This window comes from Nyctibius grandis, chromosome Z (assembly GCF_013368605.1).
Source record: "Nyctibius grandis isolate bNycGra1 chromosome Z, bNycGra1.pri, whole genome shotgun sequence".
Taxonomy (NCBI): Eukaryota; Metazoa; Chordata; class Aves; order Nyctibiiformes; family Nyctibiidae; genus Nyctibius; species Nyctibius grandis.
Window position 1 is genome coordinate 17,850,892 of NC_090695.1, and position 25,939 is coordinate 17,876,830.

General features: G+C 39.2%; 1 protein-coding gene across 2 annotated transcripts in view; it reads right to left on the reverse strand.

Annotated features, from left to right (window-relative positions):
* Positions 1-25,939, reverse strand: part of PLPP1 (phospholipid phosphatase 1) — a 71,767-nt gene that overhangs the window by 18,766 nt on the left and 27,062 nt on the right. Inside the window, exons 2-3 of one of the 2 annotated variants that reach the window (XM_068422110.1) lie at positions 23,263-23,414; positions 19,515-19,795 (exon numbers count right to left, since the gene is read on the reverse strand). In XM_068422110.1, the coding sequence (XP_068278211.1) occupies positions 19,515-19,795; positions 23,263-23,414 (433 nt within the window). The remainder of the gene's footprint in view (positions 1-19,514; positions 19,796-23,262; positions 23,415-25,939) is intronic. The other variant, XM_068422109.1, reaches the window with a different exon arrangement.

The following is a 25,939-nucleotide window of genomic DNA, read 5'->3' on the forward strand; positions in this document are numbered from 1 at the left end:
ACACAGCACTCCTTGCTTAAGAGTTTGACATACACAAACAAGGCCAACTTAATGAAAAGTTTCATAGCTCTCCAGACTGCCCTCCATCATGTCCATCAGGTCCCTGTTTTGGTGCCTCCACCAGGCAGAGAGCCTGAGGCCAGGGAAATTCCTGCTCAAGGGAAACATTTCTACTCTTCGGAATGAGGGTAATGAAGGCAGCTCTGATGTGCAGCAAGATAATTGGGTTAAACGTTCACTACTCAAATACCACAAAGACGACAATAAAACAATATCGTGCACAAGTGAAACTGCAAAGCTTCCTGCACTACTTTGCATGTATAACATTATGAAACTGCATCAGATATCAGAAAAAATCCACATAAGTTTCCTCCATAGGATTTGGAGTTCTTGGTTTATACAGTTGATTCAAAGCACCACCAATAGCTTTCAGTTTCAGAGGTACTAAATAAGCAATCTTGAAAACAATAAGATGACTTGTGTGTTTGTGTGTGTGAATATATATACACCCCTGCAGGTATTTTAAAATTCATTTCTTAAATAGAAAAACTGTATTGGTAATGTGTTATCTTGTTTAAAATTCAAAAACATTAAGATTACATTTTAGCTAGACATAGAATCATAGAATCATAGAATGTTAGGGGTTGGAAGGGACCTCTGGAGATCGAGTCCAACCCCCCTGCCAGAGTAGGGCCAATCTAGGGCAGGTTACACAGGAACACATCCCAGATGGATCTTGAAAATCTCCAGAGAAGGAGACACTTTAGTACACTAACTCTTCACTAGTTAAAATCTCTCAGCAAGAGTCCACTATGAAAGCCAATACCATAAGCATTTTGAATGGCTCTGTCTTTCAGACAAACATGTCATCTGAGCCACGAAAGCAAAGCATAATATTCTACAGAACAGAAGATACAGAATAAGGAATTCCTGGCTCATATGCCAGTATTTTATCCACTGACTTTGAGGCTATTCCAGTTGTCCATAAGAAGACGTTTCCTACAATTCCTGAAGGCAACCTGCTGCCAACTGAAGGAATTCAGAAAGCTAGTAAGTGAGAGAAGGAATAAATACAATTCTTTTAGTTTATTTTGGAATTCCTATACCATTTTAAAGATGGTGTTGACTACTGGCATTCTTGGTTTTAGAAATGTATTAGCCCAATGTAACATTAAGAACGCCTTGTTCCACGTTGAAGATTACAAAATTTGAATGCATTCTCATCAGGCATAGATAAGTATGCTGTACATGATTGAAAATGTGCTTAGCACATGAAGTATTGCCAGAAATACAACTGGGACAAAGTATTGATCCAACTTGTACATTATGCAATCCCAGTGAAATTTCTTTGGCAATACTGCTGCCTTTAGACTTCTTTAAAAAACAGACATATAAAAAAAAAAATCTTAAAACCCTTTCAAACACTAAGTTTGACAATGGAAAAGTTTCCCAACGATTCCTCAGCACACAATATCTTCCCAAAGCCAGGAGAACAAACATCCTGCCTATCAAACCAGCCAAATGGCTGCACAGTCCAGGCCTCTTTGTGGTCATACTGCAAGTGCTGGCTTGCCATGAGCCAAGCATTTCAAAAATAAATACATTTTTAATTAAAAAAACCAACCATATTTACTAGTCCCAAGAATGCATAAGTATTAGAAGAAAATACATTTATAAATAAAATGGTACAGACAACTCGCAAAACGCCTACCTTTCTCTAATGAAGGAAAGGCTAAATTATCCCAGTAGGAATTTGCACATCAGATTTCAGGACATCTTTTTCAAATGAAAATCAGAACAGTATCCAGTGAAACTGTAGTGTCATGAAATACAGTTGGTAAGTGCAAAGTCGTTTTGATTCTTTCCAAAATGGCAGTCTAACATCAAACGAACAGCTTTGCAGAGATCCATGCCTTTTACTCCATCAATACCTACCTCACAGATCACTTCTGATGTGAGGAACAAGGCTTCATTTTAACAGGGAAAAGCATAAGCTTTAATTATTTCCACTTGGCCAATATATTACTACCAAGTTAGAAGAATGCCTGAAGTAGTAACATGAAACCAGTTTCAGGTCTCAGTTGAGGTCTAAAGCATACTCTTACTTCCCAATGTATACAGTACAGATGGACATCTCAAAAAGGTTTTAAAACAAGGCAATTTAAGGGTTGTTTAGCTTTCCTGAAACTTAAGTTTTGACACAAATTTCACATGGTTTATGATAAAGACAAAAGTAAAGACGCTATACTGTCTTAGCAAGGTTGCCATAAGACTGATTACAATTAATCACTATAGTTTGTTATTTTAAGTCTGCATTTTTAGAGATGACCTGGAAAAATAATCAGAGTACAAACAATTTCCATAAGAAATAATTGAATTGAACCACTCAGTACTTTTAACCAGGGTTTCTAATCCCAGATAAGCAAGTCTAAACCAGATTGCCTTGCAGGATGTGACCCTGACAATCATTTCGTCGTGCTCTATTCCTTTCCATGCACAAAGGCAACTTAGCCCAGGGAGCAGAGCCTGCCCGATAGAAGGTACCATTTCTTCAATTAGTAGAAAACTGGAACATAACACACAGCAAATAAAAGGATCATTTCCCTTACACTGTCACTTGCAAGAAAGAGCATGTCTTAAGTAGTAAGTTCTGCTTGGCAGTATTTCATAAGTGAATCACTTATTCACTTACACAGGAGTCTGGAGTCTGACAGGGAAATGAACAGCCTTAGTGAAACACAAGACTAGGAAATAGCTAAATACATATGACACAGTGAAGCATTAAATGGTGAGAAATGACTGTAGAAAGGGATAAACCAGAAGAAAGCATATCTTGTGGTGCCACAATAAACCTGGCAGAGGCTGAATGATAAGGGAATCTTCCCGATATAACTATTGCATTATGGAATAATCCCTTAGAGAAAAACAGGAGGCCCAGCAAAATATTATGTACACTCCCACATCAAAGCAAATAAAAGTACCCACTGGATTAGCCAGCAAGTCCTTTCTGTCCTCAGGTTCTCTGGATTCCCCAAGTCTGACTCAAAGCTTCCACTGACATTCGTGTTACCCATTCTGTTGATCTGGAGAACAAGTGCCAGAGAGAGCTGCAGCTCAGCACGTCTGTGTCAAGTAAGCCAGAGAGCTCCACATGCTTGTCAGGGAAATATTCTAGAATTTCAGTGCCATGAGGACATGGTTTAATAAAGTGCTGGTGCTTCAGCTTAAGCACAGGACTATATTCTTCAAAGTCAATTTTCTCTGCATTCAGCAATCAGTATGTTTTCACAGCACTCACTCTCTTCTCAAGCGCTAGACTCACACGAGTACAACTTTCAGGATCGCTGGAGGCTGAAAGGATTGAGGACTCTGAAATTAAGCACTTCTGCGATTATTGCAAAGAAATGTTTAAGTAAATGCGCAAGCAGTTCATCTATTTAACAATATCAGCAACTGTTCAGAAACACATTTTCAAAAGACAATATTCCCAGTTTCTCCACTTTCTTCCTTCTCTGCCGGTCATTAAACCCACACTTAAGTACAAAGCCTTACACTTACAGAAAGGAAAAAGCTGCTAGGATCTTTCCAATTCAGTAACCCTCATCTGGACAATTTTATTGACAGAGGTGTTTCGACACGAGACTTACTAATTGCAACTGTCTTGCACAATTCCCTAATCATATTTGGGGTGAGGGGTAGATCCACTCAGCTCTACTTGAATTAGAATAGAATCATAGAGTCATAGAATGGTTTCGGTCGGAAGGGACCTTAAAGATCATCTAGTTCCAACCCCCTGCCATGGGCAGGGACACCTTCCACTAGACCAGGTTGCTTAAAGCCCCATCCAACCTGGCCTTGAACATTGCCCAGGGAGGGGGCAGCCACAGCTTCTTCACTGGTGCTTTCTACTTCCTTCAGAACTCAAACATCCCAAAAGAAAAACCTAAAAACCCCCACATGCTGCCCTCCCTCAAAATATTTTGGGTTTGTGTGGGTTTTTTTAAATCAGAAAACACAGTAAGTAAAGGAGCTCCACCTGCAAAAAATAAATTCAGATGTCATGAATACTCCAACTAAATAAAAAGAAGTCTGGAAAACTCAGAGTTGCTACTGCATCTATCCTTACAATCCCCTGTTGTGGAAAAACTCTGAAGGAGTCCCCAAACAGCATGCGATTTTACAGACCATATGATCTGCAATATTTACCATGCATAATGGAAATAGGCAAGGCAAAGCAAACAGCTTGAATTTTGTATTGCCTTGCTTTTTAATTATTCTAGGTTCTTGGCACCATGTGAATATATATTTGGGAGTCTCTGTGTTTGTGTGTGTATGCACATGTGCATGTGTGTATATATAGGTATAAACAAACTTAGGGTCATTTCACTATATTTCTCACATATCATAAAAGAATACCTTCTGAGCAACTAGCTTTTAATTTCTAGGACTTCTTAGGGAAAAAAAAAAGTGTTGTTCATTTTAGTCAGAATTGGAAAAAAAAAATATGCTTGTTTTCAGCTTCTATGTTCTCTTGTCCCTACTGTATGCTGCTTCTTTGTGGAGGTCTTGAGTTTTAATAACAACAAATGTCAACACCTATAATCAGAATATTTGTTTTATAAGTTTAAAATGCATTGCTATAAAGTGTTAAGCAAATGAGAATAAACGGGAAATGCATTTGCTAACCACACTTTTTACTGATCAGTACATACAAGAGTAGGAGAGATATACACACAGAAATTTTGAAGTGGAAGAAAACTTCCGTATTATATTGAAAACGTAAAGGCATACATTTGAAAGGGATTCCTCTGCAAATACAAAAATGCGTGCAAGTCCTAGGTCATATTGCCAACATCTAGCTTGCTTGCCTGGACCTATATTTGAAACTTCTGGCAGGCAGAGGAAGAAAGTAAATATGAGGGTAATTCAACATATCAAGACTTACCTGCTCTTCCTGTGTTAAGACTAATAGGATCATATTGTTTCCTTTCATTATTATTATTATAAGTAGTGGTAGACAGTGAGAAAACTTTGCCAATGCTGACACTTAATACACATTAGACTATGCCCATTTTTTTTTGCAGGCAGTTACACATTTTTCGTTCTACAGGCTATCTTACCTTATGCTTATCTTACACAAATGGAAGTTTCCTGCTTATCCTACTGACATGAAAGAGGTCTAGCAGGTTCTAGGAAGAAACAGGCAGTCATCTTCTAATTTCTAACCATCTTCCCCACCACCACCCTTTTGAAACAAGCCCTGAAGACAGTGCAAGAAACAGGGGCATAAGGTAAGCTTTTCCTAAGCTCAGGATCAACATGAAGTGGTTTTACCCAGTTATCTGTACTACAAGGCTTGTCTTCACTGCTAGGGTGATCAGATTTTGAAGTTTGTTATTAAAAACTTCTGCTGGCATAATTTGTTGGGATTTCTTTTTCCTCCTCTCTGGGAATTGAAGAAATAGATCACAATATAAATATGCAGATATCATGTAAATTTTATTTAAACAGAAATATTACACACTGATGGAACAATCTAATTGTACAATGACTAGTTAGCTAGCTATCCTGCATCTGTCAGCAGCAGTTTGTACCCACATCTACTGGGGGAATAAACTTCACTGCAAGATAACCAGTAAGGAAAAATCTCATCCGCTACTATTTTTTCCTTTTTCAAATGAGCAGCAGTTAACCTGCATCTTGAACTTCCAAATACATATTCCACAGTTTTATCTAGGGAGCAAGAAGTTACCAACTCCTGGCATTCATACAACACACAACATGTATGTTCTGAGCTCTCGATATTACAAAGTTCAACAACTGGCATGCTGCGATGGCATTCCAAGTGCACACTGCAAAACCACTACAAAGCAAGTTATCTTTTGTCAGTTTTGACTTTGTCACTCAATTTAACTCAAAACACAAATGGAAAATTTAACTGTCTGCTACATTTCTAGTTAGCCTTCTCCAAAAAAAAAAAAAAATCAGGACTTTGTCTACTTCTCTTTCCTAGTAATCCCCTCTCAGGAAAGAGTAAAAGTGAAAATAGCAGCAAAGGGGACTCAAACCAACAGTTCTAAAGACTAATAGTTTGCCCTCACATGCATCAGATTACAGGTTTCTGTTCCATTAACCATGTCTGCACAAGTTATCCACATAATACTGTTCAGACTCACAGGAGCGTTATCATTTTACACAAAACGGAATGAGAACAAAAAAGATAATCCCTGTTAAATCACGGATTTGATTGCTGTTCCCTCTTTAAGAAACCACTTTGGGCATGAAGCACTTGGCAAGTGTGCAGAATCCTTCCCCCAACAGATTTTTGTAGTCATTGAAGGGGAAAAAGGGAAAGGAGGCAGCAGGAGAACCATCAGCGTTTCAGTTCCTACGGTACTGTTTGAGCAATACAGTTATACACATGTCCAAAATTTTATCTTAAGAGACTTTTCCGTTCTATTAACTTGGACATAAGCTTTGCTAATCAGTGAAATTCTGCCAAGAATGAGAAGATGCGTCTACCTGATTGACTAGCCATAGCTAGCTTCCAAATAATTTTCAGGGTGTGCTGAACACAAGTTACAAATTTTGATTTCTAATGAACTGAAGCATGATAAGCTACTGAAATAGCAGACAGACTGCAAGCACAGCTTTTTCTGAAAACCATAAAAGGGTTAAGAGCTTTATTTTCAGTTATGAAAAAGAATGGTATCCATCACCACTGAGAAGGGCCAATTCACATTAGGGCAAAGAAGATGTAAGACCAGAAACGTGCGCCAGATTGCAGAACTGCATCTCAATTGGTTACAGCATGTTCACCTTTCAGATTTGATTCTCCCTGCTGCCAGTTAATTTCTATTGCAAAGGCAGCTCTTTTTGCTTCCAGGTCAAGTACAGCCCCATTTTATCATCCACTGTAGCCCAGAAGCTTCTAAAGTTTAAATATTTAAAGACTCTTATTCACTACCATATTTCAGCTTTTTCTTTCCATGTAAAATTAAGTGTAGGTGCCCTGACTGAGTTCCAGTTCTCAGAAGTGGTGAATAATTTCATTAGGACTGGAAGTGTTCCCAAGTCAGCCATGTTACATCTTGAATAACAGTAATGACAGAAAAGTGAGAAGCAGTGTTTAAGGAAAAAGTTGCACCATCTGAATAATAGTACACATATGTGACCTTCCATTCATCCCTTTTAACTGCTTTGGTATCCAAGCTCCTGTGGTGGGCTGGACGCCAGGTGCCCACCAAGCCCCTCTATCGTTGCCCTCCTCAGCTGGACAGAGGAGGAAAAATATAACAAAAGGCTCATGAGTCAAGATAAGGACAGGGAGAGATCACTCACCCATTACTGTCACAGGCAACACAGACTTGACTTGGGGAAATTAGCTTAATTTATTACCAACCAAATCAGAGTAGGATAGTGAGAAATAAAACCAAATCTTAAAACACCTTCCCACCCCCCACCCCCCACTTCTTCCCAAGCTCAACTTCACTCCCCATTTTCTCTACCTCCTCCTGCCAGCGGCACAGGGGCACAGGGAATGGGGGTTGCGGTCAGTTCACACATTGTCTCTGCCGCTTCTTCCTCCTCAGGGGGAGGACTCCTCACACTCTTCCCCTGCTCCAGTGTGGGGTCTCTCCCACAGGAGACAGTCCTCCACAAACTTCTCCAACATGAGTCTTTCCCACAGGCTACAGTTCTTTACTAACTGCTCCAGTGTGGGGGAAACAGGAGACAGTTCTCCAACGTGAGTCCTTCCCATGGCCTGCAGTTCTTCATGAACTGCTCCAGCGTGGGTCCCTTTCACGGGGCGCAGTCTTTCAGGAACACATGGCTCCAGCATGGGTTCCCCGCACGATCGCAAGTCCTGCCAGCAAACCTGCTCCACCATGATCTTCTCTCCACAGGGCCACAGGTCCTGCCAGGAGCCTGCTCCAGCGCAGGCTTCCCATGGGGTCACAGCCTCCTTCAGGCATCCACATGCTTCCAGCATGGGGTCTTCCATGGGCTGCAGGTGTATATCTGCTCCACTGTGGACTTCCATAGGCTGCAGGGTGACAGCCTGCCTCACCATGGTCTTCACCATGGTCTGCAGGGGAATCTCTGCTCTGGCACCTGGAACACCTCCTCTCCCTCCTTCTCCACCGACCTTGGTGTCTACAGAACTGTTTCTCTCACATATTCTCACTCCTTACTTCAGCTGCTGTTGCAGAGGTCTTTTCTTTCCCCCCCCCTTCTTGAATACATTATCCCAGAGGTGCTACCACTGTTGCTGATGGCCTCAGCCTTGGCCAGCAGCAGGTCCCTCTTGGAGCCAGCTGGCATTGGCTCTATCAGACATAGGGCAAGCTTCTAGCAGCTTCTCACCAGAAGGCACCCCTGTAGCCCTGCCACTACCAAAATTTCACCATGCAAACCCAGTACAGCTCCTTGAGATTTTCTTTTGCATTTCCCTTTTCAGAAGTGAAAACTACTAGATAAGCCTCTGATGAAAATTCCTCAACATGTAAGTTTCAGTACTGTAGAGCACTTCACAGGTTAAAAGCTCCATAACAGAAATAATCAGAATGCTCTGCACAACATACCAATATGCCCCTAGCAACCATGTAGTTAATAAGCCTGTAGCAGCTTTATAGAAATTTCTGATTCATCATGCTGTTAGAAACTGCGAGATTAGATAAGTAATCTGTTTAGTTATGCTTGAATAATTAAGTACAGTTTGATTTTTGACAAAGCTTTAAGAAGTTTAAAAACAAAATATTGGAACATTTCACACAAGTTATTTTAATGCAGAATAATGGTTCATCATAGAAACACGAATAAGCCAGAAAGGACAGCTTCTTGGATCTCCTTAGTCACCAGGTTTTCAACGTTCCTCCAAACCCAAAACTCTGAACTTCCAGGTCCCACCCCAACATCCATACTCAGTAAAAAAGCTAAAAAGTTATATCTAACAAAAAAAAAAAAAAACACACACAACTTAGAAATCAGTGATTGCATTATTGTGACAAACCTGCACTGCTCAGCTAAAACGCAATAAACACTGCATCCAAGAAAAATTTGTAGTAGACTCACAAAGCCTGAGCAGGTAGATTAAAAGCCCTTTAGCACACACCCAGGACTATTACACATGGGAAAAAAAAATAATACTTCACACTGTACAAGAATGTGGGCTGATGGGAATTAGTTTCACCAGTGTTAAAGCAATAGGATAAATTAGCAAACTGTATTGCACATTGCAACCAAATTTAGCATGACTACAAGAGGAGTGCATTAGCAGCCTAAATGAACATAACTGGCATCCCGTTCATCTTCTGAATATCCATACCACTGCTCTGTTCCTCCTACTTTATATTCAGCTGTCCTGTTATGGGAGAACATGGACTTCGGGAACAATTAATAAAAAATGATTTGTTCTAATTTGATTCTAAAGCTCTGAAAAATTAAAGCACATCCTCAGAACTGATTTACAATATGACGCAAGCTTCAGCTACAGAGAGTTTCAACAGCAAATTCCTTTTAATGTATAATATAGAAGAGAATTAAGGCAACCACTTTTAAGTACATGTAAATGAGTACTGACAGTGGTTATCACCTGCACCACCTTCTATTTGCTCAGAAACAGAGGTTATGCAAGACATTGTATATATGCACACGCATAATACACACACACACTCTCACTTGGTTAGTTAGAAACCTACTATCGTACCTAAAATTGTTTGCTTAAAGGGCTAATCTGTCAAAAGACTGTTTAGACTTATGTTCTCACATCCTTTTCTGGAAAGATCTGAACCCTTACTTTCGAATCCTAACTTTGCAGTGCGATAATCAAGGAAGAACATGTTATGCTTACGTCTTCCCATCCGCAACTGCTTTGTCTCTCATAGCAGCAGCATGATAATTAAGCACTTTACATCCCTAGAACTAGAAAGGCTGCTTGGTTTACCTGAAGATTATAGAACTTTGCTACATGTGTGTAATACCTCTGCTTTCTCCATTTTAAAGAGCATGATAAAAGTGGGGGGTGAGATGTTTGCTATATACATATTTTGCTCTAATATGAATACTGCCTCTTCCACTTTCAGGAGTAGAAGCCTGAACTGTCTCCTTGTACAACACTGAAACCACTTTGTTATGGAACTAGTGGCAATATTTCAGTTTCAAAAATGAGAAAGTAAGTTTTGAACTGCATTCATGAAGACTGCTAAATTTTATTATATTTTTTTTGAAAAAAGAAAAACAAAAGCTGGACCCAGCAATTACCCAGATTTGAAATTCAATCCAGATTTTTCAGTTACAGTCTAAAAGGACAATAAAATGCCATCTCAAAGGGACACATCTGGCATTTATGAAATCCAGTGTGGAGCAGATCTTATATACGAACAACATGAAAAGCCCTCATATCTGTCTCAACAGAAGAACAGAAACAAGCCAGCAATACCTCAATGATAGATGTTTTAAGAGACAGGAAGACTGGAACACCTCCAAATCTGCACTTTAAATAAGAGCTCAATAAATAAGCTCCAGAGTAAAAGTTAGTGAATTGAAGGGTTCAAGAAACTAAACCATGTTGACCCTGCTCCTTTTAACTCACCATAAGGTTCAGCTGGAGATGCATAAAAAAAGAAATGCAAAGTCATTAGAGAAGCTCAGCAAGGAAGAAGCTCACTTAGATGTTTGGAGGCCAGGGTTCAAGTCTTGCTTAATGCTGAAGAATACAAAGAATAGCTAAGTCTTCCATTCAGGCTTAGTAAGCCATGGTTGTACACAAAAGAGACGGGGCGACAACCCCAGGGTATGTTAGAATCCACTAGTTAGACAGGGCATCTCAAACACTAAAGTACAGATTAAAATGGGAACTCAGGCATCTCATATCCAGAAAGGATTCTCCCAGGGAAATTCAGCTGCCTCAAAATCTGCTGGAAGGGCAGCATGGCTGGGTGCAAGCAATTCAACAGCTTGCTTTGACCCTGTTGGACAGGCCTAACAGGAAAAGTGCTCTCTGCTAATCTGTTACTCAGGAGCAAAGATGAACTAGTCGGACATGTCAGCAACAGCCTTGGTTGCAGTAACCACGAGATGGTTACTGAGGATTTCAGGGACAACCTCCTCGGAACACAGATATTCCATCCCCTTGTGAAAGAAAACAAACAGGAATAACAAGAGGCCATCTTGATTCAGTGAGCAACATCTGACTCAGTTTAGATACCAAAAAAAAAAAAAAAAAAAAAAATCATGAGAGGTAGAAATAGACTGCCTACCAAGGACAAGTACTGAAGCATCACCCAAGCACGCAGAGAAGGAAATTAGGAAGGCCACAGCTGGAGCTAGTGAGGGGTACAAAGGGCAATGTGAAGGTGTTCAACTGGTAGGTCAGCAGCAAAACAAAGACAAGGATACGTCCTGGTTTCAGCTGAGATAAAGCTAATTTTCTGCTTAGTAGCTACAATAGCATTGTGGTTTGGATTTAGTATGGGATTTTGGTATGAGAATGTTGACAATCTACTGATGTTTTTAATTGTTGCTAAAAAATCAAGGACTTTTCAACTTCCCATGCTTTGCTAGGCTGCAGGTGCACAAGCAGCTGGGAGGGAGCACAGCCAGAGCAACAGATCTAAACTGGCCAATGTAATATTCCATATCATGCAATGTCATGCTCAGTACATAGATGAGAGTTGGCAGGGAAGTCTTGCTCTCTCTCTTCCTGGATTGTGGTTTCAGGGTTTCTCTCCTCTAGGACCACTAGCCAGGGATGGAATGGGCATTGGTCAGCAGGTGGTGAGCAGTTGCACTGTGCATCACTTGTTTGTATATTCTATTATTATCATTATTATTATATTTTATTTCAATTATTAAATTGTTTTTATCTTAACCAACGAGTCCCTTTATCTTTCCGATTCAATCACCCATTCCCCAGGGGACGAGGGGAGAGTGAGTGAGCAGCTGCATGGTATTTAGCTGCCTGCCAGGTCAAACCACAACAGTGTAACACAGGCCCACCACTGCACAGGGTGAGCTATGCTGTGACAAAGGGAATAGAAAAGCTCAAGGTACTTGATACCTTCTTTGGCTCAAGTTTTGAAGTCTTTTCCAACAAGATCTTTTCAGCCTTCCAGGTCTTCATGCCTAGGAGTAAAGTTTAGAGGAGAAAGGTACTATCTAGTCAAGGAAGGTCTAACCATGATTACTTAAAGCTGAACTTGCAAATCCATGAGAATGGATGGCTTGCATCCAATAGTGCTGAAGAAGGTAGATGATGCCATGATGAGGCTGTTTAGACATTTAAGAAGCCATGATAAGGAGAGGCAAGCGGTCCTCCTGATGGTTAGAAAAAGGGCAAGAAGTACTGAAGGAATAATCTTCCCAACAGGCTGTGGAATTTCTACCTCCAGAGCTCTTGAATGAATAGGGATGCACAGGGATTAGTCAAAACTCTACAGTTACTTCTGCTTTAAACTGGAGGCTGGACTAGATGACTTCTTGAGTTCCCTCCTGTATATACACAAAGTCTTCCTAAGCATCCAGCCACATATTTAAGCCGTTCTTGCTAGACATTGTAAAAAGGTCTCCACAGTCTTCAAGAGATGACGTGGACATCAACAATACTGGGTGGGAGGAAAGAAATCAATTCATCAGTAAGAAAAGGTTCAATGAAAATTTCAGAACATTCAGAATTTTATAAGATATCTCTAAGGTAAACGGGTAGAAAACATTAGCTTTTAAGAGAATCCAGCATGTTTATTTTCTGAAGCACTTTAATACTTTTTCTGGTGACATTTTAGAAAGGTTATGAAGTTATTCTTCATAGTTTTGGATTAACATAAATCTGTATTTTTAATACTGCATTTCAGGATGACTGTTACCTGCAGATGATGGTGAAAACTATTAAAAAAACCCAAACAAACAAATAAACAAACAAACAAAAACCAAAAAACAAATTGCCAGGTATCTGAATTGATTCTTAAAACTTATCACTAAATCAATTTGTCCCAATTAGTTTCTGTTTCAGAGACTTTCGTGACCACTATGGCACAACAAGCAAATCAGGTACACTGAACATGTGAGAACACCACATTAATTAAAATCCTTTTGCTTTCAAAGGTTACAAATTCAAAACAGCATTAGCAACAGTTGTGTTTCACATTTTGTATTGAGTACTGATCTTAAAAACCTATTTCTTCCCTACATTATTACTGCAGGAAGTGATTCTAAAACCAGAAAATTTAAGGAAGCATGCTTTAAAGTTCTGAAGTTCTAGGGAGGCATTATTTGCATCAGCAGTAACTAGAACTTATTTATTTCCACCCTGGTATATTATTGTCCATATGAAATTATTCAGCACACATTGAGTAATAATACTGCATACTTCATGCTACAACATTTATTCTTAACGTTTTGTGGATGAAATTAAGTTTAAATAGTATCAGATTCAATATACCTGACCTTTACACAAGGCTTTAATGTGCTGTTTGTGCTGCCAAGTTTGTAACACGATATATATGCACGAGTTACAGCACAATCCTAAATTAAGTTCTAAAAATACTGTAAGCTGTATATAGCACCTGCTACATTGTTTGAGAATTAAAAGACTCTCATTCAAATGTTCTTTCAATTACACACAACTCTTCAATACCAGAAGCTTGGTTTGTGGGTGTTCTTGGTAATTGTTTTGGGGGAGTTTTTGTTCAGTTGTGGGTGTTTGGGGGGGGGGGGGTGGGCTTGGGGGTTTTAGCTTGGTTTTTTTTTTTTTTAGTTTTTACCTCATTGTAGAAAGAATTTTATAAAACTTTCTCTCCTTTTTATAAGGACAGAAAAGCCTATTGCCATTACTAAGTTCCCATCCTCCTCAAAAAAAGAAATATTGACCGAACCTTTGTTTAAACCACATTTACTGTCTTTGAGATTGGATCTTACAAGCAATAAGAAATACTCATTCTTTGCTTAAGAAGACACTCCAGGCTTACAGACACAGTTAAGACTGACCTTTTCCAGGTTCAGGCTGACCTGGTCAAGCGTGTGTCCTGGATTCCAGAGCCTGCTACCTAGGGATTACAATGCTTGTCTACACAAAGGCAATCAAGGTAGAACTAGCAACTCCTGACTGTCAAAGTGAGTTCGGATCAACCAGGTAACATCGCCACACAATATATTAGTACAGTCTAATGATACAGTTAGAAGGTACCCCATCACCATCTTGAATCCTGAAGTACAATACATCTAAGCGTAACTAAAATAGGAGCTTTTAGAGTTGCCTTTTTTCCCCTGCCAGAAACCTAAAAAAAATTTTCCAGACCAATCAAGTGTTATGATGATACACTAACAACAAAGGCTTTTTTGAAAATGTTGAAGACTTACCCCACAATTCACATACTAGAGGAAAATAGAAGCTCTTGATGTTTTACTTTGTTACTCTACTAGACATTCAAGCTTCACTGTTTACAAACTCATTTCAGACAAACAGCAACTACAGCAAAGTACAGTCACCAGAGGAACAGTAAAATATTAGTTCACTGCTCCTGCTGCTGAATATCTGTGGTTTCTAGTAACTCTTTCAGATGCAAGAAAGCTAACAAACAGGATGCACGAGCAATCTGGACTGGCTAGAGTGAACAGGTTTAGGAAGTATGCCTTAGCTAGCAACAAGGAATGGAGAAGTCATCATCTGTCCTTTTGGTGTCCTCCCCGCCTACTCCTCTTTGAGGAATTTGGGTACCTTAACAGCCAACTCAAAGCCAGGCAAAGGTAAGCAGTAGCAAGCCAACAGAGAAGGAGGAATTGAACAAGAATAGGAGCTGCAAAAGAGATCAGAGATTAGTAAAGACTGCTCACTCACATCCCCACTTGATCAGGGTCACAGCCTAGCACACCTACCTATCTTACTGAGCCGTGCTTTGCTGATCTGAAAAAGGAAACAGCCATTTGGCAAGTCATTATCTTTATAGGTGCTAAAGGAAGTACCTTAAAGGCAATCCAGTAGCATTAAAGTAGACATTGGTATACTAAAAGTGACATGCTAATTGCTAGCACCAGTGACAGTGGCTTTGATCTCTTCATTCGTAGATACTAAAACTTGTGCTTGTATATCAAACTTACTTTTCTAAAACAAGCCACTGTCTCCCAGTAAAGAAATTCCATGATACGAAGTTCTGTACCCTTCTGCACAGTTCAACTACATTTTAAAAATATGTATCTTACTCAACTGTGTTACATGCTTTAAGGAGAACTTTGCTATTTTGATGCTCAAAAAGAAAAATCACCTTCACAGGTCAAGCTCCTTTACAGAGTTACTACTCTTAATATTTATTTAAATGAAACATTACAAAGCTCTACACACAACAACTAGCTGGCATCAAACCTAGCAACACCTTCATAAAAGCTTGAGAATGCAGATCTGTATAAGTCATTCACCCTCAGAAAACTGCCGTGAAGTAGCTCATACCAAGCTTCTGTGCGTAGCTTAAATTAAATGCCAAAGACTGCCTGAAGAAAGGGTTGTCTTACAAAGAGACACAGAAGAAAAGTACAGTTTCTAATGCTAATACTTAACTAGCAATTTTTAATATAACTAGTGATTTCCACGCATATTTTAGAGATCTACAAGTGCTACATACTTTCAAGTAACATATGCCAACTCTTACATGCATCTTTCAACAAATATGAATGAGATTTACTAAGCACACAACTGTGACTGTGATCCTCAGCTTGGCTTAACCACCAGTAGTACTGAAAGTGCAAACAGACTATAAAAGTTGTCAAGGCGAATATAAACTATTGAAAACTCAAGAGGACTCTGTTTTCAGCATGATACAGAGCAAACAAGATACTTAAGTCAGCAAGAATTAGCTTATCAAGCTCAGGTTAGAAAGTAAAACCTTACTGAAACTAACCAAAACCCACAGGCACTTTATTAATTTAGACAACCAAGCATAAGTCCATTGGTTTATATTAATGATAAAGCATATATGTATTTTAGCATGTACTTTAATACTACTGTATACTGATGATCAGAGAGTAATGATTATCTTTCCCCCATGACCCATGTTATAACATAGTAGACACATGCAAAGAGCTGCAAACATCACATTTGCACAAAACAGTACTGGAATAAAGTATGCAGCAATGCTTGCCCAAAACACTCTCAGACTCCAACCATAACTTACAGGCTTCCAGAAAAATAGGTTGTTTTCTTGGTTTTATTCTTCTAGAAGTTTGTTCAATTAGTTTTTTGAACCCACCTATAAACTTACACATCCCAGCACTGCAAGACTTCAACAGCTTACTTCATCTTCTTAATCTTCATGTGGGGAAAAATAAAAATAAGAAACTACTTCGAATGTTTCACCTTCCAGTTTTACTACTAGGAGGAAATGGGAACAATTGTTCATTACCTAACTTCTGTACCACTTCTAAAGTATCCTGTAGAGATTTCTATCTTACACTCATATCTTCAGCACACACCCACTTACTCTATTTCAGACCAAGAGCTCTGATATACTTAGGGATACTGCATACCAAAACTTTTGATAAGTATAAAATGATGAGAAGGGATGAGAAGGGAGGGGAGAATAAAACAGAAGAGTACAACATGCACAGTGGAAGCACACAATGGATTTTTACACTGGAAGCATTGTTTTCCTGCTATGAGTTAAGAAATAGTAAACAAAGATTAATTTGTCTTTTTGACTGAATAACTGAGCATGAATCTCTGAAAATATTCAAAAACAACCTCAAGTTCTACTGCTACACAGGAATAATAGGTTCAATTCATAATGTATGATTTTGTATGCAACACTGATTGTCCTGTTTTCATTCTTTCTTGGTATTTCTACCTGAATATTTTAGGCAAATGAAGGTAGATGGTAATAAGTTTGCCACTAATAATTTTGTCTAACTGATCCAGAAATTCACCTCTGTGTTACAAATTGAGAGTGTACTGACCTCCTCCAACTTGCTGCAATCAAACTCCCTCCTCTTAGTGGCTTATTAACTGCAAGGTATGTAGGCACCCTTTCAGATGTAAGGCCCAACTTCCATAAGAAACCCAGAATGATTTACTGGATCACTGCATCCATGACATCCACCTGTACAGGACAATGTCCCACTTTAATCTACCCTTCTTTGACCACTCACTAACTTACTTCTTGTTTATAGCTTCACTGTGCATGGAAAATCCTCAGCTGAGAGCAGAAGCACCACAGGTGAGCTCACACTGAAGTCATCACTTTAAGGCAAGCTTTGACCAAAAAAACGAGAGCCCTCTTACGTCATCTTCTAGGGAGCAACAGGGACAACAGAAAGAGGGAACAAAACAGTAGCTGGGAATGCAAACCTAACAGCTCATCAGTTAAGAGATGACAGACAAATCTTGCTTCCAATATGGAAGTCTGAGGTTTCAAAGCACTAGTTGCACAGGGCAGAACTGAAGTTAAGTCATCACTACACCACTGTTCCCCCATGTTATTCTCATATAATAAAAATCTGTTTCTTTGTTTGAGGATAAGGTAACTCTGTTTTTCAGCATCCCCAAAAACCAGAAAATTTTATTTCAGGACCATTTTAGTCATTACATTCAACTCAAATTTTTTCCTTTTCTCTCTTTACATTTGAGAAGCATTTTTAGACTCATGCAGAAGTTCAAATGAGTTGAACTCAGAGCTATGCCCAGGTTGAGTTTTGACCCCATCATTACATGCTGAAAGCCACGCAATTCTGTTTCACAAAGCATCTGAGGATGTGAAATTTTCTTTCAAGGCTCATTCTGTTTGAAACTTAGACAAGTATCTTCTCACATAGTAGCAGAATAATAACAATAAATACCACTTTTAGCGAGTTGAAGAAAAAAAGTCAAAACATTTTACCCCTGCCACAATGTAATATACAACAAAATATGTATTTCCCCCCTTTTGTGTTATAAGTTACCATTTTATCTTCTTTTAAACTTTAAAGATTTAGTTCCTGGCAATTACTTCTCCTAACTCACCACACTATAATTTGCAAAGCTGACAAGATACCAAGACAATTTGTTATCTTGGGGGAGGCAGCATCTCCTTTATTTCAGTTATCAAGGTTGTTCCACTACAAGTCAGATCTTTGAAAAGTCAGTAACATTTAAAAGTCTGACAAGATACACTGTTTAGAAACTCTTTGTTTTCTACAATTGATTAAAATCCTCCTTTGTTTACTCTGCTTTGTTTCAAACTGAAGCTGACAGTCATATAGAAAGTGACCACTACAAGTCTTCAGAAGTACATCACGTATTTCCTAAACCAGAGATAGAAGTTATATCTTACTAGTGGATATTCTGACTTTACAGGGCTACTCACAGGCAAGGGAAGTCCATCCAATAATCAGTGTCTAGAATAGCTTAGAATAAGTAAATAAAAGTATTTTAAGCACAATTATGGGCGTTAGTAATACAAAACAAGCTGCACATGAAGCACACTCCTCTACTTTAATCTCTCAAAGAACAAACTCCAATTTGTCTACTTACTACCTGCACAAAGCTCTACTCATTTTAGGATTATCTGGTATAATACCTATAATCATGCACTTGCTCCTTTACTACCAATAGCCATTCAAAATACAAACTGCTCCTGGCACCTTTGAACAGCTGCTGTGCATGACTTGGAGCTGGACCTGGTCCCCCACCAAATCAATATGAAACATTTTCCTGTGGCTGCTGAGGAATACCATGCACTCTACTGGAAGATCCACAGAGGACACATGCTAGAAGAGCAAACAAGCACAGAGCACAGTGTGCAAAACCTACACACATGTACTTAAAAACCACACACAGAAAAGTTCTAACGAAGATGGTATATAGGTCTTCTGGAAAAAGAAGGGCAAGGAGTTTCTCTAAAGCTAAGCTTCCAGGGAGCTCAAGCAACTCTTAATACCAGAAATTATTCTGAACATACTTTAACATTTCCAATAGCATTCACTATTTTTTATAACACAGTGACAAAACGCTAATGTGTCAGATGTTTCATTTTTGTTTCCCAGGTATCTAACTTCAATTGAAGTGGCAGGTAAGTATTTAAGGTAATGAAATCCCCAATAATGAGAAAACTGAGTAGAGTGATTCTCTAAACAGTCCTCCATATTTTTAAATAGGTACATCCAGTTTTTATTTGCTTTTATTCTATGTCTTAACTGTTTTCCTTGGTATTCCACATACAATTTTGAAGGCGGATTTCAAATTCTTCTCTTCATTGGGATGCACAGACATTTTAGAAACATCAACAGAAGCCATCAAAATTGAATGTCACCTACACTTTGTAAAAAAAGCAGAAATGAATACACAATAATTTAAGCATTCTTCTGCACATTAACAAAACAAGTTTCCACAAATTAGGAAAAAATCCCAGTGTCTACACAAGGCTCAAAGTTTAAAATTCATTACAAGAAATTTATTCTAGGAGAAGCACAAAAAAATGCAGTAGCAATACCAAACTCATCACCCAAAGTTAAGAAACGGGTCTTAGAACCAAGTATACGAGGCTAGTCAGACTCACCTTCCCTCATTGATTTTTGCTTTGTCTCCTTGACAAGAGAAGTTCTCAATGTAACCTAGACTGCAGTTGATGCGTGTCCAGTCGGGCTGGCACACAGCGAGGAAGTGAGGACGCAGTCTACCTATGGAGTACTTGGCAATGTCTGTCAACGACTGGCTAGCTGCTGCTCCAAAAATGAAGGTCCCAATGGCTTTGTAAATAGTGGCTATGTAGTTATTTCTGACAAACGAATTTGAGTGCAAATGATTATAAAAGACACTGAGAGTCTCTCCTAGGATTATCTGAAAGAGAAATAAGGACAACAGTTAAAGAAAGATAAATAACTTAAAAAGAAATACATTACTCTATTGTTGTTAATACTCAGACATTTCAGAAATTAATTTTTTTTGAAACATTAAGCTGCAAACATAATTTTTCCAAGAGTCAGTAGTAATCATGCCCAAACTTTAAACACTTCTATATAAAAGAAAAAAAACTTTTACCTTACCCTGATTCACGTTGAATTTATTGATTTTCAGAACATTTATTAAAACAAAGCCTTCTCAGAGTAACATTTATCCATATTACTTGGCATGACCCTAAATAGAAACATTTTCTCCAGCATTACATTTTATTCTACATCAAGTCTTCTTCAGCTAAACTTCTGCTGAGCAAAATCTTTCTATTTCATCATAAAGTTGTTAGGTTTTTTGTGAAGCCAGAGACTATTCTGAGGGGTCTAGACTTAATTTCCGGATGTGAAAGGCCAGTTATTTAAACAAAGAAATTTCCTATTCCTCAGGAAAATTAAATCATTAGGGGAAAAAAAGAAAATTAATGACAGCAGGGAAAGACAGGCATTACTGAGGTCTTTCCAAGGATTTTTCACCCTGCATGTCCAAGGTATGTGCATCAAGTGCTGACAAGAAAGCAGATTTAATTTTGTTTTCCTGCAGCTTTATCTTTTGCAGAAACTAAGTTTTTCCTTAAACCAAATACAAAACTTCAGCCCAGACATGCTGGATATTGAACCAGATGGTCCCATTTTGTACAGAAAAGCTCGACTCATACAGATGATCAGATGAGTGGGGGGCTGTATGCATATACATAAAGTAATCCTTAAAAATCCTGTGAAGATTAAAAGATGGCTCCATCTGTCACTTGAGAGTGACAAGTCCAGGATCCCAGCAAAGCAGAGCTTTGGTGAATGAAGCTGTTATTAGACACTCTGACACCTAGGCAGACAAAGCAGCCGCCATTGGCTTTGCACATTAAGGCAAACAGACAAGTCCATCAGATGTGTGATACTGAAGTTTTACACCCTGCACCATGGCGAAACATAAACTGAAGCAGAGAAACACCAGAACATGGACTAAAGCTGCGAAAGTTTTCTGTTAAGTAGATGTTGGTAAGCCCTTATACAGAATCTCTCCATCCCAGTAACCTCTTAATGAAGGCAGTTAGGCAGAAATATCACAGCCGTGACTGTGATAATGAATCCTTTTTAAAGAACACTGCTGCAAAACCTGCAAAAAGGCCACTCATCTCAGCTGAGGTGACAAAAAATAAGGTGATGTCAATGCAGCTACTTCACTGGACACAGACATTAAAGAGTATTAATATTCAATTAAAGAGTATTAATCTTCAATAATCTGATCGTGCATTGAGTAAAGGACACCAACATTTGCTTTTACTATCTGACTTTAAAGCAACCTTGACAGAAAAGCCTGATTTCACAACTAAATGATGATCCCTGATGTTACAAAGGTAACTTTGTTAGCTACATGTTCATACGGGCTTATATGGAGATTGGGTAAATTCAAAGGAAATACATCCATTAAAAATTACTATATTCACTGAAGCCTTCTCTGACTTGGGAAGTCCCTGGCCTGCAAATGGCTGGTAGCAAAGTAACAAGGGCAAAATATCAATCTTTGCTTTCTCTATTCTTCTGTTCTTCCTCACTCATCTGTTTTAACCACTGCTAGAAATGACATAACAAGCTAGATGGACTTCAGTTGTGATCAAGAACCACTGCTCTTAGGTAATATTGACTACCAACAACTGACTAGTAGGAGGATGACAAAAAGTCCTGTCTTGAAAGGCAGGTTATTTTAGCGAGTTACTAGAACAGACAAAAATCTAAAAAGTTTTATCTGCCCCAGAAGTATTTCTGTAAGTTTTTGAAGCAGTTTTTCCAAGAAAAGGAAAACCAGGTAAGTCAGAGTTTTGACTTCCAGCCCCACATTTCATTACATTTCATTACATCACATTTCATTAGTTATGAAAAAAAAATTCCACCCAAAAGTTACAAGTTCACCTTTACGCTGGAACCTAGGTACAAGTTCATGCAGTCCTTATGCAAGAAAGAGTTAGATTGCTGTAATATCCCTCCTGTTTTTCACCCATTAGCCCAGGGAAACAGCTGGCCAATACTGAGGTTAACATTTAGCTGCTCCTTTTCCAGCTTTGATTCCTAAAATATACTTGGATAAATGTTTATACACCTAAAAATCTTATTTGGCACAAAAGAGTTAACTGTGCTCAGAATGTAGCTCTGATAAGTTTGATGTCATCCAACAGAGCCATAAGTAGAGTCTGAAGATTTTTAGCACATCTGAACAGGGATCTTTAAGCCCATTGTTGGAAGTAAAGCGCAGTGCGATGGGACTCAAGACATGAAACGGTTACCTGACGAGGTCCAGCTCTCCCTTCTGCCCATGCCCAAGGACATGCCCACACCACTTTTTGCCCCAGCAGTGATATTGTATTCGTCCAGAAGCCATTTCACTCAACCTAGCTCAAAGCAAGCTGCTGTTTTCTGCCAGCTTAAGGCATTTCACTAGCTTATCCTAGTTCAGACAAGCCATCAGAGGTGGCAAAAGACAGGCTAATAGTGGGACCTCAGCTTTTGTCCATAGTAAGCTGTTAGGTTAGCTCAACCAACAGCATGTAGCTAAATCTTAAGGATACAGAGTCACTATATGCTTGAGCCAGTTCAACTGAGCTAGGAGCTGTGGTCAAAGAGGGAGATCCCCAACTGGCAGCTGCAGAGGCAATCTCTCCAGCTCACTGATCTGGTGTGAAGAGGAGGCAAGGAGAACAGCAGCCCATTTTCAACCAGGTTAGGTGCAGCGTGAAAGTGAGCCCTAGCATCAGTTTGAACACAAACGGGCCCAGTGTTTTATCCTGACCTTCGGGGAAATATCCAGGGAAACACTCCCTAGCTCCTTATTCTTTTTATTCTAGTTATGCTTTTGATAAGTTCTGATTGGAAGCCATAATATTTTTCTATAAAGAACTTAGTATCTGTTGTTACACTTCCACACACAGAAGTATTTCCAATGACTCTGTGGCACATAAAAATGCTAACTTAATACGTCATGCAAACTTGTATGCTGAAAGTAGTAGCTCCCAAAATAGAAAAGCTTGAGACAATCATTTGAAATACATTAGTGTTATTCTTAACTGATATGGTAAGGGAGGAAGCTTTTATTCTCTCAAGACTACAGAATTAAGACACCATAGTTCTAAGGTATTCTTTTTCTGTTCTATAATTCTAGTTGTTTAACCTCAATTAAAGAAAACCTTTTGGTTATTCTTGCCAGAACACCATTTCTACTGCTTTAGCACCTAGTCTAAGGACACTATTTTAAAGACGAGAAATCTTATAGAATATAGTCTTAGAAGTCTGTATTAACAGATTGCCCCTCCTCCCTCTTCCCCATCCCCACTAAAATCAAATACAATGAAGAAAAGTTTAACTTACAACAATTATACTGAAAGGAACAATTATTCCTGCTAACAACTTATAAGAAATGGTGTCCTCTTTGTATGGATACCGGATGGATTCATCACTACAGAAAACTCCTCTCTGGAAGGGAATACGTCTTGAATTGAGAATTGCAAAAGGCAAGCCAGCTAGCAAAAAGGAATAAAAAATACGTTACAAAAGCAACACAAACTCTGGCGATGATTATACACCCACATTTCCAAAGAGAAGTGCATGAAGAGGAATGGGCATGCAGCAAGTTAGAAGGTCATGCACTTCCTTTGGCCAGTGACTACTGCCTTGTTTTTGCAGCTCCCAGGAAGGACTGCTAATGAAGGAGAGCAGGACAGGATTCCTCTCACCTTTGCATCTGTGGCACATCAAGTATGGAAGTATGCCAAAACCACGACTGAGTAAACAATTCAGTGACAAACACTGAGTTCCTCAATCTGCTGCTACTGCCACAATTATTGACTATTCCTTTATATTCCAGTGAGCAACAGTTGCCCCTTTATACCTTCTCTGGACAGCTTTACGAGTTAGAAGCACACAAATTGCATTTGATGAAAGCAGAAAAGGGGTGCTGCTCAGGGAGTGCAAGTGCAGAGGGAGTTTTCAGGAAGAGATATAGGAAAAAAGGAAAAATGACACATGCATGCGATCCCCTCACTTCCACATACACTGGATAGTTCCCTGAAACAATGTGGTCACTGCACAAGCCCTACAACTTCCAAGCACGGAGATTTTGTTCCCCTCTCTTCCACAAAAGAGGAACCTTTGGCTCATCCTAAACTCAACAGAACACAAGATTAAGGTGCACAATGCTTTGTGCTATTGCACCTCAAGAGACCTGAAACACTAACCAAAACTAGTCATTTTGATAGCAGAGTTTTTAAAAAGCTCAAGATAGGATACAAATTACTACAAACTAACAATCACATTTTTAAACCCTGAACATCCTTGACACACACACACAGCGTCTGCACAATCTGTTTGTGTACAGGGATTAATACCCTCAGGAAGAAATGGTTGTATGGAAAAAAGAAGTGGGCAACTACCAAGAATGTTCAACAAAACAATAAATAATCTTCTTTAACTTAGGGATGTGCAGCTCAGTGGCATTAAAGTGTTTAAAAGCCCTTGATTTTGTGCTCAAAATTCAGCAGTATTGCACGTAAAATGCATACAAATTTGGAGTTAGACACCAAAAATCATCTGGGGGGAGACACTCCTAATCTACCAGTAAGGGATCAGAAGGATGAAAACCAGCCTCCTTCTTTCCTTCCTGCCAGAGAAGGATGTTGCTGTAGAATCAGTTCTCTCCTCAGAACCTGTGTCAAGGCATAGCCCACCTCTTCCTTTCCATATGCACAGCTACCCCCAAATAAGTGTGCACAAACAAAAGCAAACACAAAGAACAGGAGAAAAAGAAAGGATGAAAAAAGATACCAATCAAGCAGTAAGAGAACTGTTAGGGAAGAGAAACACTATGTTACCCAGTCAGGACTTACAAGAAGAAAGAAAAAGACCTAGGATCCTTTTCAACCCTCTTCCCCCTTTAACCTCCATCCATGAAGTTCTCCAAACCAAGCCTGATATCTGGGCCCACCATGAATGAAACATACTGTGGTTTCAGCAATGATTTGCTATCAACTTTGTTCTCCACACCATAAAGTGACTGTTTAAAAGAATGCTTCAGTTTAAAAACAAGACACAGAAGAACAAATAACAAATTAATGGCTCATAAGGTGAAAATTTCCTTGAAGTGACCTCTGAGGAAGGACATACAACTTTGTTCCACAACCCAACAAGTTACAGGGTTATCATAGTGCCCATGTATTCCAGCTAAGCCCATCGCAAAGGATCAAGTATCTTCTGTACTGCTACAGTCATAAAATCAACAGCATGCAAAGCCTTCCCTCTGAAAGTGGCAGAAAAAAACCCCACTGTCATTGTGACGAGGGGTTGTTCCCAGTTCCACACCAGCAGGACTACAACTGGCCTAGCTCTGGAAGCTGTCCAAGCACACCAACAAAGCAGAAGGACAGCAGGTTGGGCTAAGAGCCAAACCAGAGCCTCACCAAAACACTGAACCATTCAGACACCAGCCAGCACAGAGCCCTGGAGCTGGACTCTGCAGTACACTGCAAAAACACAGCCTTTCCTACTAGGAGAAAAAAAAAAACCCTCTCCCTTTCGCCTAACAGTAAGAATAGCACGGTTTTGAAAACGCTGCAGCCTAGACCTCATTTCTGCCCTCCCCTTGTGTTGGTATTGTGATAGCACGTCATGATACATCATCGGTTATTTACTATTTAGCTAACTTGTGCAAGGGAGGAGGGAGAAACAGTGTGCAGTCATGCACACTGGGTGAGGGAAGGTGACTTGTCAACATAATGCCATGGTGTGTTTCCAACACCATTTATTCTCTAATATATATGAAATGAAAACTTCATCCTCTGCCCTGAGCACATACTAACACCAAGACTGTATATTTGAGAAAAGCGTCTTTTTTAAATCTCCAGAATTGGAGAATGAGGCATATACAAACAAAAATCTCTTGATTATTTACAGGTTTACTTCTTTAGAGTAGGTAGTTTTAATCATCAAAGTAAAGCAGTTGCTCACAAAATTAAGTTCAGGCTAGAAAAACCTTATCACAGCTTCAGCACAC